This window comes from Solanum verrucosum, unplaced genomic scaffold (genome assembly GCF_900185275.1).
Source record: "Solanum verrucosum unplaced genomic scaffold, falcon-dt-bn FXZP01000277.1, whole genome shotgun sequence".
Classification (NCBI taxonomy): Eukaryota; Viridiplantae; Streptophyta; class Magnoliopsida; order Solanales; family Solanaceae; genus Solanum; species Solanum verrucosum.
The window spans coordinates 532,118-542,895 of NW_026019945.1; the positions used below are offsets into that span (position 1 = coordinate 532,118).

General features: G+C 34.4%; 5 protein-coding genes across 6 annotated transcripts in view; 1 reads left to right on the forward strand and 4 right to left on the reverse strand.

Moving 5' to 3' along the window:
• The window catches only part of LOC125809295 (photosystem II 10 kDa polypeptide, chloroplastic), a 204,526-nt gene extending 200,878 nt beyond the window's left edge, over window positions 1–3,648 (reverse strand). The window contains exon 1 of the mRNA XM_049488955.1: window positions 3,639–3,648. The gene's annotated coding sequence lies outside the window, so the exon portion shown is untranslated. The remainder of the gene's footprint in view (window positions 1–3,638) is intronic.
• The window catches only part of LOC125809205 (THO complex subunit 3), a 152,162-nt gene that overhangs the window by 92,217 nt on the left and 49,167 nt on the right, over window positions 1–10,778 (forward strand). The gene's annotated exons all lie outside the window — the stretch shown is intronic.
• On the reverse strand, window positions 253–873 carry LOC125809284 (photosystem I reaction center subunit V, chloroplastic). The gene has a single exon (XM_049488944.1). It carries the CDS (start codon window positions 810–812, stop codon window positions 372–374), a length of 441 nt encoding a protein of 146 aa, XP_049344901.1. The 5' UTR covers window positions 813–873; the 3' UTR covers window positions 253–371.
• On the reverse strand, window positions 1,886–4,175 carry LOC125807347 (uncharacterized WD repeat-containing protein C2A9.03-like). The gene is made up of 9 exons (XM_049487049.1): window positions 3,996–4,175; window positions 3,642–3,809; window positions 3,460–3,546; window positions 3,225–3,359; window positions 3,011–3,121; window positions 2,819–2,910; window positions 2,608–2,713; window positions 2,404–2,490; window positions 1,886–2,308 (listed from the first exon to the last, which is right to left on the reverse strand). Exons 1-9 carry the CDS (start codon window positions 4,173–4,175, stop codon window positions 1,886–1,888), a joined length of 1,389 nt encoding a protein of 462 aa, XP_049343006.1.
• Window positions 5,796–8,354, reverse strand: LOC125807358 (uncharacterized WD repeat-containing protein C2A9.03-like). The gene is made up of 9 exons (XM_049487060.1): window positions 8,277–8,354; window positions 7,532–7,711; window positions 7,344–7,427; window positions 7,090–7,224; window positions 6,892–7,002; window positions 6,727–6,821; window positions 6,516–6,621; window positions 6,292–6,378; window positions 5,796–6,209 (listed from the first exon to the last, which is right to left on the reverse strand). Exons 1-9 carry the CDS (start codon window positions 8,352–8,354, stop codon window positions 5,796–5,798), a joined length of 1,290 nt encoding a protein of 429 aa, XP_049343017.1.

Sequence of the window (10,778 nt, forward strand, 5' to 3'; positions counted from 1 at the left end):
TTTTTTCCATTAATTATAACAACGAGATCTATTATCATTTTTTGTATGTGCTCTAAACTTTTCATATTTTGAAATCCCTTTATAAAAATTCTAGCTCAATCACATATTTTTATTATGAAATAGTCCAAAATGATGCAAAATCATATTTCTTAGCATGACACTTAATTTTTGATGTATGCATGAATTTCATTGGATCCAATACGAATATCAAACACAGAATAAAACGATCAAAGCAAAGGAAAACAGAGATAGTACTAGTAATTCTTTGGCACTATACAAATAAAAGCTACTGCATTACAAACAAAACCACATCAATTTCACATAAATCAGTTAAAAAAAAAAAACACATCATACTTTTTTTTTTTTTTGGTTCAGCCAAAGAAACTGGGATCATATCCATTGCTAGAAGTAGCAAGGATATAGTAAGCAACAATATGTCCAATAGATCCCCAAGCAAGCACATCAACAATATTGAATCCAACTGGATCATTAGACTTTAACAAACTTATATATTCCTTAGCCCTAACATCTCCAGCTTCAAAGTGAGAAATTCCATTCTGAGACGGCACTTGTTTCGCCATATTTTCTCTCTGGAAATTAAAGAAAACGAACCTTCCAAGGAAAAGTGAAAGCCCAGTGCTCAAACTGATGACAATTGATGGGTTGAGTTCAGCTTTCACAGCGAGATTTCGGGTTTTTTTGGTGATAGGTTTGAAGGCGATGGGTTTGTTGAGGAAGAGGGAAGAGTCAGTGGGTTTGTTGAGTGGTCTGAGACCTTGGAAAGTTGGTGCAGAAAACAGAGCTGATGCCATTTTTGAGTTGTGTGGAGGTTGGGGATTTGGAAATTGTTGTTGATGCAATGCAAAATTGGGGAGTATTTGTGGTTATTGGGGATTTCAATATCTAAAGATGAAATAGGGATTTGATTTGGAAATGAGTGAGGGGAAATGAGGGGAAGTAGATTTTTTGGAGATGAGTTGGCTTTCATTTATTGGTTCTTTGTGGATTACAGATCCTTGTAACTTGTAACCCAATCTTTTCTTTTTCTATACTAGCAAAAATATATATTTACAAATGCGTTTAAGTTATTTACATTGTAAATATAATACTAAAAAAAAAGATTGATTTATTTATTTTTAATTTATGTGAGAGCATTTAACTGTTCAACGAGTTAGGAATAATAAAAAGATTTTTAAAACTTGTAGTCTGAAATTAGTTATACATATTTATATGCCTATAAAATAAAATAAAATAATTACTAAGAATATGTCATTACTTGTCACATCGATAAAAAAAAGTGTGTCACATAAAGTTGAGACCGAAGGAGTACCACATTGAATGGTCAATCCCCATTCACCACAAGTTTTATTGGCAATGGCTGAGCCAATATTTTTACTATGGATGTTCATAATCCGAAGAATTCAACACACAAACTAGCTGAAGGGGATGAACCCCGACTCCAAGGTGTCTCCGCCCCTGGCTTATAGAAGTAATAGTTTACCTTGATACCAACTCACGTTAGAATAGTCACGTAGCTATGCAAATAAGAAACACCAACTTCTACACCTCTAAAAATCCATACAACACATCATAAAGGAAGATTGACACACAACGATTGACATCAATTTCACATGTACTTCTAAAGGTTAGTAACACAAATTTTATGTCTATGCAAAATAGGCCACCAACCAACATGGAAAGTTACACTAGTTGGCCTATGCTAAAGAAAAAATATATTTCGTTTTATCGTTCAAATGACTGAAGATCGTCTAGCTTTCTGTATATCACTACACTCTACATCTTTTGTGCTCACAATTTCTTATGCGACATATAAATAGCACAACAATACAACAAATATGAACCTAAATATGATCCACTTCTACCTTCAAAGTGCCCATATCATTGCATCATGGTATGAATAGTTGTGACGTCGTCCAAACTCAAGGAGGCTACCAAATGTGCGATTCCTCAAGCCAATGAAAAGGGACTCTGTATCGGGACTAAAAGACACTCCTGATATCTCACCGAAGAAATCAATTTCTTGCTCCACCTCATATCCACTTTTAACATAAAAAACATGGACAAAATCTGCAGACTCTGCCATAACCATAAATCTGCCATCAGACGTGTAGCTAATTGACCGAATAGCTCCAAGGTTGCCCTTCAAAACAGTGACTGACTTGGACAAGTTCCGACAATCCCATATTCTGCACGTTTTATCCTGGTTCCCAGTTGCAAAAGTTCGGCCATCAGGATGCCACGCTGATGCAAATGAGTAGTCCACATGTCCAGACAAATGAGAAAGAGCCTATAAAAAAAATGAATTTTGTTAGCGGACCACCCATCGACCTCTTATTATACTCATAATTCGCGGTGCAGTACGTTTGAGATGTGCAAACATACCATTCCATTCCTGGAGTCAACCAACATTCCTTCGGGATCATCCCCAACTACTATGAGAAGCCTACCATCAGGGCTGACTGATGTATGCTGTGACCATTAAAAGGGGAAAATGATTCAGTAATATCAAAACGAAATGTATCAAGCGTCAAAAGGATACTATAAATGAGACAGGTTCAGGCATAGACTAGTCGAATACAGACTTACATTCACTGGCCAGGGTAAATGGAAATGGTTAAACAGTTGGAATGTCTCCATATCGAAATCTCTAACTCCACAATCATTATTTGAAGCGAAAAAATGAAGTGCACCACTGCATTGAAATAGATATGTAATTTAGCTTCATCCTCACTAAGAAAAGAAAGTATACCCTTATCAATCGAGAGAGATTCAAGCAATAAGCAAGATGATGCAATACCTGACAGTGTTTTTAATCTCAATAGCAGTGGTAATGGCATCATCATCATACGTTGGTTGAGAACAAAAGCAAACTCCAGGCTTATCTAAATACTGCACATAATACATAAGCCTTTTCATGTTTAGCATATTTGACAGCAAAAGCTAAACATGTAAACGAGGGCGGACAGTTCTAAGAACATTCATGACAAACCTTGACGATAAGTTCTCCTTGTAATCCACCAGCAACAAGCAACTTATCATTCACAGCGAGAGTGCTTACTTCGGTGTGTGTAAATCCCTCTGAATGGCTTTCAGGATGTTTCTAATAGAGAAAGAGAAGAAGAAACGAGTGAAAAGGAGGTCCTCATATAATCAAGTTAAGACTATAAATACATTAAGTGAATTCGATGTACAAAATTACATACCTCACATGGCGCTACATGCCCTGATAAATCGAGAATTTCAGTTTTCACGCAGGTCAATGATGACCAATGCATGAGAGAAAAATGTGACAGTAGGTACACATCATGCTTAGAAGTTGCGGAGATCATATTCCTCAGCTATGTCGAAAAATTTGAAAAAGGAATAGACAGGTTATTCAAAATGTCGTTCAACTTATTCTCTAAGAAATAGAAGAGTTGACAACAGCTCTGAATTTACCTGAGTGTGAGAGAACGTTGGTATAACGGAACTTGCATTATATCTGAAATCATAGTATAAACCGTCTTTCTTTGTGGTTTTGCACTCCTGTTGACAAACAAAAGGGGAAAATTACACCAAATCAACATTGAATACAACATTTTTTTCATCCAAACACATTACTTATAAAGTAATTAAAATACCTTTTCTGATTTCTCATCAGATTGATGAATATTTTCGTAGTTCTGATATTCTTGTTGCCTTCTTTGCCTACGTATCTCCCTGGTTACGATAGCCCTTTCCCAGGGGATCCCTTGAATATCTCTGCCACTCCTCACGTCAACAGCCGAAATATCTTTCATTCTATAATTCTATTCCAGCAGAAGAAGAAACAACTCAATAAAGTTCAAACATTTGAAGCAGATTCGTACTAAAACATGGATATGATACATCTAAGGCGTGTACAAATGGAACAATTAAATTTTCATAATGAATTAACAAACCATGTCTGTTTCTTGCAACTCATCTATATACGATTCAACGTCACTCAATTCTACGTCTAGGAACTCATCTACATCCGAACCAAAGCCATCCAAGTCTATGCCTCGCCTTTCATTTACATCCGAATCAAAGCCATCCAAGTCTATGTCTTGGAACTCATCAATAAAAACATCTAGTTCTTCCATTTCATGTTCATCTGCTACATAATCAACATCATCTCCTTGTTGATGGGACATGTTACACTCCAACTAAATGATCTACAACCAAAAATCATGAAAGTTAACTTTAACTACAACAATAATATACCCAGTGTATTCCTACATGTGGGGTCAGGTGAGGGTAGAGTATATGCCAACCTCACCCCTACCTCGTAGAGCTAGAGGTAAAACAAGGCATAACAAATAATAAAGAAAGTGTAACAGACCATATAAAGCAGAATAATGTGATAAACAAAGCACAAAAACTACGATAATAATGCTAATACTATCTATCCACCAAGCCTACCCCGCACGAGAGCGAGACAACACTCAACTACCTCCAACAGTATAAAGCTAAATCAATTCAACAAACTTCAACGGTTCGTATAAACAACAAATTACTTGTATACATAGGTGATCACAAGGTAAATTAATTATTTATCTTTTTCTCTATAAATAAAAAGTTAAACGTCAAAAACACACATAAAGTATTCTAGTTTATTAGATGTGCGATTTTTCTATCTGAAATATAACCAACTTATCAACAATAATGATATCTAAGATATAATAAGTGAAACAAAACTGATATCTTAGATAAAAAAAACTTAAACATCTATTAGTTCAGGTATAAAACTCAAAAAATTCAATTATTTTAGATGTGTTTTTCGACCTTTCACTCCGAAAAAAAAACAATCGCCTAGAGAAGATAGAGGTAAAAGGAGTGTTAAATTTCTGACCTTGAGTCGAAAATCTAAGGTGCTTGTTTTTTTGCCTGTTGATTACGATAGATTTGAAGAGGCCCAAAAAATTTCAACATATGTATGCTTATATGCTAAATTTTTTTGATGTTATTACATTCATAAATCACAATGTCCGTTTTCTGAATTTTTATATTTTTTTGGTTTCCTACATGGTTTAGTATTAGTATTTGCGCCATATAAAGCTCTTGGTTTCCTACATTGTTTAGTATTAGTATTCGCGCCATATTAAGTTATTAGGATATTTTTTCCTTATTTACGATTTACAAAATATAACAGATATGGATTATGCATCGTAACGGGTGTGCATTTGATTTTTCGGTTTGATTCTATACTATTTTGTTCAGGTTTTTCGATTTTTGATTTTGAAAAAGTGTAATCCAATGTTCCAAACCAATATAAATTTGGTTTTTCTCTTTTCAGTTTGGTTTTTTAGTTCAGTTATTCGGTTATGTCAATAATTAATAACATAATCAATGTTATATTTGCAATTTAAAGTATATACAAGGAGAAGTGATAATTAATACTGAATCTCTCCAGTTCAATTATTATTATGAAGTTTACTTGCATAAAGGTTAATCAAGGCGGAGAATTCCATTGTTTTGAATAAATTCGCATTACAAAATCACTCAATACTAAAAAAGTTTCAATTCCAGGATTTAAACTTTGCAATCTCTAAATAAAGGTGGAGGGATCTCATATGTTCCATCCAAAAGTGAATTTTGAATTTGAAGTTTATGCAATTCTAACAACAATGCTCTCAGTTTTATCGCTCAAATGACCGGAAATCGTCTAGCTTTCTGTGTATACATCTTCTGTGCTTACAATTTCTTATGAGACATACAAATAGCACAACAATACAACAAATATAATCTGCTAACTATGTTTACTGGTGCAGCCTTCATATCATTGCATCAAGGTATGAATTATTGTGTCGTCGTCCAAACTCAAGGAGGCCATTCCATGCAGAACTCTTCAAGCCAATGAAAAGGGACTCTGTATCGGGACTAAAAGACACTCCTGATATCTCACCGAAGAAATCAATTTCTTGTTCCACCACATATCCACTTTTTACATAAAAAATGTGGACAAAATCTTCATGCTCTGCCATAGCCATATATTTGCCATCAGACGTGTAGCGCATTGACACAATAGGTCCAAATGTACCCTTCAACACAGTGACTGACTTGGACAAGTTTCGGATATCCCATATTCTGCACGTGTTATCCTCATTCCCAGTTGCAAATGTTTGGCCATCAGGATGCCATGCTGATGCATACGAGTAGTCCACATGTCCAGACAGAGAAGAAACAACCTGTAAAAAATGGATTTTGTTAGTCGACCTCTTATTATACTAATAATTCGCGGTGCAGTACATTTGAGATGTCCAAACATACCATTCCATTCCTGGAGTCAACCAACATTCCTTCGGGATCATCCCCAACTACTACGAGAAGCCTGCCATCAGGGCTGAGTGATGTATGCTGAGAGCAGAAAAAACGGAAAAGGATTTAGTAATATCAAAACAAAATGTAAACCACTGAAAGATCTTTGTATCAAGATAGGATATATACTATAAACGAAACAGGTTCATACATAGACTAGTCGAATACAGACTTACATTCACTGGCAAGTTAAAATGGAAATAGTTAGACTGTTGAAACGTCTCCATATCAAATTCCCTAACTCCAGAATCATTGTATGAAACAATAAAATGAAGTGCACCACTGCATAGAAATAAATATCGCGTTTAGCTTCATCCTCACTAAGAAAAGAAAGTATAACCTTATTGATCGAGAGAGGTTCAGGCAATAAGCAAGATGATGCAATACCTGGCACTGTCGTTAATCTCAATACAAGTGGTTATGGCATCATCATCATCATATGTTGGCCGAAAACAAAAGCTAACTCCAGGTTTATCCAAGTACTGCACATAAAGGAAGTCCTAAAACCAACGGTATTTTAAAAAAAGAACAGTTGTAAGGACATTAACAAACCTTGACTATAAGTTCTCCTTGCAATCCACCGGCAAGAAGCAACTTATCTTTCACCGCGAGTGTGCTTACTCGGGTTGCAGTAAATCCCTCTGGAAAGCTTTTAGGATGTTTCTAATAGAGAAGAGAAAAAGAGAAAGGATTGGAAAGGAGGTCCAAACCAATTTATGATAAGTGAATTTGATGTACAAAAATACATACCTCGAGTGGTACTATATGCCCTGAGAAGTTGAGAATCTCTGTTTTCGTGCAGGTCAATGATGACCAATGCACGGCAGACAAATTAGACATGAGGTACACATCGTGCTTAGACGTTGCCCAGACCATATTCCTCAGCTATGTTGCAAAATTTGGAAAAAGAACAGATGAATTATTCAAAATGTTGTTCAACTTATTCTCTAAGTAAGCTCCTAGTTTACTCCACACACAAATCACAACAAAGATCTGAAACTTACCCGGGAGTTGGAGAACGATGGTTTAACGGATCCTGCATACCATCTGAAATCGTATAAACAATCTTTCTTAATGGTTTTGTGCTCCTGTTGACATACAAAGGGGTAAAATGACACCAAATCCACATTGAACACAACATTTTTTTCTTCTAAACCATTCAGAAAGTAATTAAAATATAAGTTTGTATTACCTTATCTGGTGTCTCACCAGATTGAGGAATATTTCTTCCACGGTTCCACAGATTGTTTCGTAGTTTTCTTTGCCTAACTTCCTCCCTGGTTACATTGGTACTCCTATACCATTGGATTCCTTGAATATCTTTGGCGCCATTCCTTACCTCAGCAGCCGAAACACCTTCCATTCTATTATACTATCTATTCCAGCAGAAGAAGAAACAACTCAATAAAGTTCAAACATGTTGTTTAATCCGAATTACGAAAATACTTAGAACGATAACTTAGGAAATTATTCCTCTCAAGTATCCGAGATTGATATAATATATCCTCTACCAGGATAGAACAATTTTACTCACTCGTGTATTGGATTGGCACGGTGAACAAACCACTCAACGGTAGTAAAGTACACTGAATTTGTTTGTGCAGAATAGACAGTAGTGTGAATAAACTCTTATGGTGCCTTATCGGAAAGGTCACAACGCTCTGGAAAAGTCAAAAGTCACAACTCTTCATAAAAGTCACAACCTTATGGAAAAACACAATTTTTCAGAAAAATCGCAACTCTCCAGAAAAGTCGCAAAATTTTCATAAAAATCACAACTCTTCATTCTTCATTCACACCTTTTAAACCCAACAAAATAAGGATACGATACATCTAAGGTGTGTACAAACGCAACACTTAAATTTTCATGTCCTCTTAAGTCTATTCACCTCTTTCATTTACTTCTTCGACCTACCTCTAACCCTCTTTAAACCCACCCTTCCCAACCTCTCACCCCTCCTCCCTAGAACATTTGTGCTCCTCCTCTTCATATGTCCAAACCATCTCAGCCTCATCTTATCCACCATAAAAGTCACTCTAGAATATAAAGGTCACGAATTAACTACATTCCAAAAACATCTTAACATTAAATATCACAGAACATCCATTTACAGAAAAGACACATTTAGTTTTGACCTCCTGTTACAACATGGTTGCAAGAAGACCATGAAAAACACATAAAATTGTTCCAACAGTACTAAATCAATTCAACAAAAAATTAAAGGTTAGTACAAACAACCAGATGAATGATAACACCAAATTACTTGTAAGGTGACAAGGTGAATTAACCATAGCATTCCATACAATTATTTATCTTGTTCTGTTTTTTTTTTTTAAAAAAAGTTAACAGTCAAGAACACATTAGACGTGCGATTTTTCAATCTGAATTATAATCAACTTATCAACAATGATATCTGAGATATAAAAAGTGAACAAAAGCTGATAGCTTAGATTAAAAAACTTAGACATCTATCAGTTCAAGTTCAGAAATGAAACTCGAAAAATTCAATTATTCTAGATACTTTTTTCGATCGTGCATTCCAAAAAAAAAAAAACGATCGTGCAGAGTAGATAGAGATAAAATGATTGATAAATTTCTGACCTTGAGGAGAAAATCTAGGTGATTGTTTTTTTGACTGATCGCGATAGGTTTGAATAAGAGGCGGAGAAAAATATAATAAACATATGTTTGCTTATATACTAAATATTTTTTATGTTATTACATTATCAAATCACAATGTCCGTTTGTCTCATTTTTTTTATTTTTTGGTTTCCATATATTGTTTAAGTATTAATATTCACGTCACATAAAGTTCAGTGGGAAGTCTTTTTTAACGATAAATTAAATCACACTTCATATTTAAATTTGCGCCATATAAAGTTGTTACGAATAATTTTTCCTTATTTATAATTTACAAAATATAACGGATATGGAATATGCAATGTACCCTTAGATATGGATATATATGGAATATAATGGAATATATGATACTAGTATTAGCGCCATGTAAAGCCGATTGGGAAGTGTTTCGTAATGGTTAATTATAGTTAATTCGTGTAAAGTCGTTAGAGATATTTTTTCTTATTTATAATTTACAAAAGAAAAAATGGCCAAAAGCCTCCCAACCTATATCCGGATTCTCAACTACACTCTCATACTTCACAAGGGTTCTATTACCCTCCTGAATTATTTTAAAATGAAATAAGTAGCCCCTTAAAACGCCATAACTAGATATGTGTCAGTGGTGAAAAACACACTTAAACAAAGACATTTTTTCTCTTTCTTCTTCATTCATTTTTTAGCGTTAATTATATTGTGAGAACTTTGATTTGGAGAATATATTGGGGGTTAAATAGGGGGTCTCTTTCTTTTGTCTTCTCCAGAGAGATATGTCACCGCCACCAGCATAGTATGAGAATTTCGTTGTCACCACCATCTCCACCTATGTCTTTGTCATTTCTCCGCTTTCACCATTAGCTCCTCCATCTACTCAAAGAGTTCCCCGCCACTTCTTTCAAAGAATAAAGCTCGAAAAATAAATATCCACATCACCATCAAAACCACCACCACCAAGACCATTATGAATCTAATTTAAGCCTACCACCAAAAGGAAAAAAAGTTTCATCGAGTGAAGAGACTCCAATTAATGTTTGTGGGTACATATTGCCACAATTTTATGTCTGTGTGACGGAGTTTTTTTTATAATCAAGAGAAGGTAATTGCTTGTCGGAGAATTTAGTAAACAAACTAAAATAAAAAAACATGAGGAATTAAGATCTACAAGTAAAAAATATTTTTTTTTTTAGGATTCAATTGCATTTGAACCAGATTGAGTTTTTAATTTGATTCAAATTATATTTTTGGTGATTGGAGATGGTGGATTTGATTATTTTTTTTCAAATTTTATACATGAGAGTTATTCGAAATTTAATCCGATGGAGATGGTGGTAGTGGCGCGACGACTTTGGGATGACCAGGCGGAGAAATTTGGCATTTGCTACCATGGAGAAGAAAGAAAACAATTTTTAAAAAATAATAATTAAAAATACATATTTTTATGAAATAATATATTTAAAACAAAATTTTAATATTGTTTTGGCTGCTCACTCTCTCAAAAAGAGTAAATTACATTCACTTTGTCATGTCAACATTTAGGAAGATAATAATTTCAGTTTTACAAAATTCAGGGGTAATAGCATATCCGTAAAATATGAGTGTGTAGTTGAAAATTCGACTATAGACCATATTTTCCTCCCAAATTCAAAGATATTATTTTGGGATTAGTTCTCACGCGTTATTCATTTCATTATTTGTAAGCAAATTTTAACTTTTAGTGAGATTTGAAGTGTTTTTTTTTTCTAAAAACCTAACATGAATATTCATCAATTCATATATATATATATTCTATATACAAAAATTGGGAGAGAAGTTCTAAACA

What these genes read in the sequence shown, in the direction of transcription:
- LOC125809284 (XM_049488944.1), bottom strand. Translation starts at nt 812, where the DNA reads ATGGCATCAGCTCTGTTTTCTGCACCAACTTTCCAAGGTCTCAGACCA.
- LOC125807347 (XM_049487049.1), bottom strand. Translation starts at nt 4,175, where the DNA reads ATGTCCCATCAACAAGGAGATGATGTTGATTATGTAGCAGATGAACAT. An exon ending in CTGATGAGAAATCAGAAAAG is followed by an intron (nt 3,547 to 3,641) that starts GTATTTTAATTA and finishes GTTTGTCAACAG; the next exon opens with GAGTGCAAAACCACAAAGAA. An exon ending in ATTTACCCTGGCCAGTGAAT is followed by an intron (nt 2,491 to 2,607) that starts GTAAGTCTGTAT and finishes TAATGGTCACAG; the next exon opens with CATACATCAGTCAGCCCTGA.
- LOC125807358 (XM_049487060.1), bottom strand. Translation starts at nt 8,354, where the DNA reads ATGAGGCTGAGATGGTTTGGACATATGAAGAGGAGGAGCACAAATGTT. An exon ending in AAGGAGAACTTATAGTCAAG is followed by an intron (nt 6,822 to 6,891) that starts GTTTGTTAATGT and finishes CTTTATGTGCAG; the next exon opens with TACTTGGATAAACCTGGAGT. An exon ending in ATTTTAACTTGCCAGTGAAT is followed by an intron (nt 6,379 to 6,515) that starts GTAAGTCTGTAT and finishes TTCTGCTCTCAG; the next exon opens with CATACATCACTCAGCCCTGA.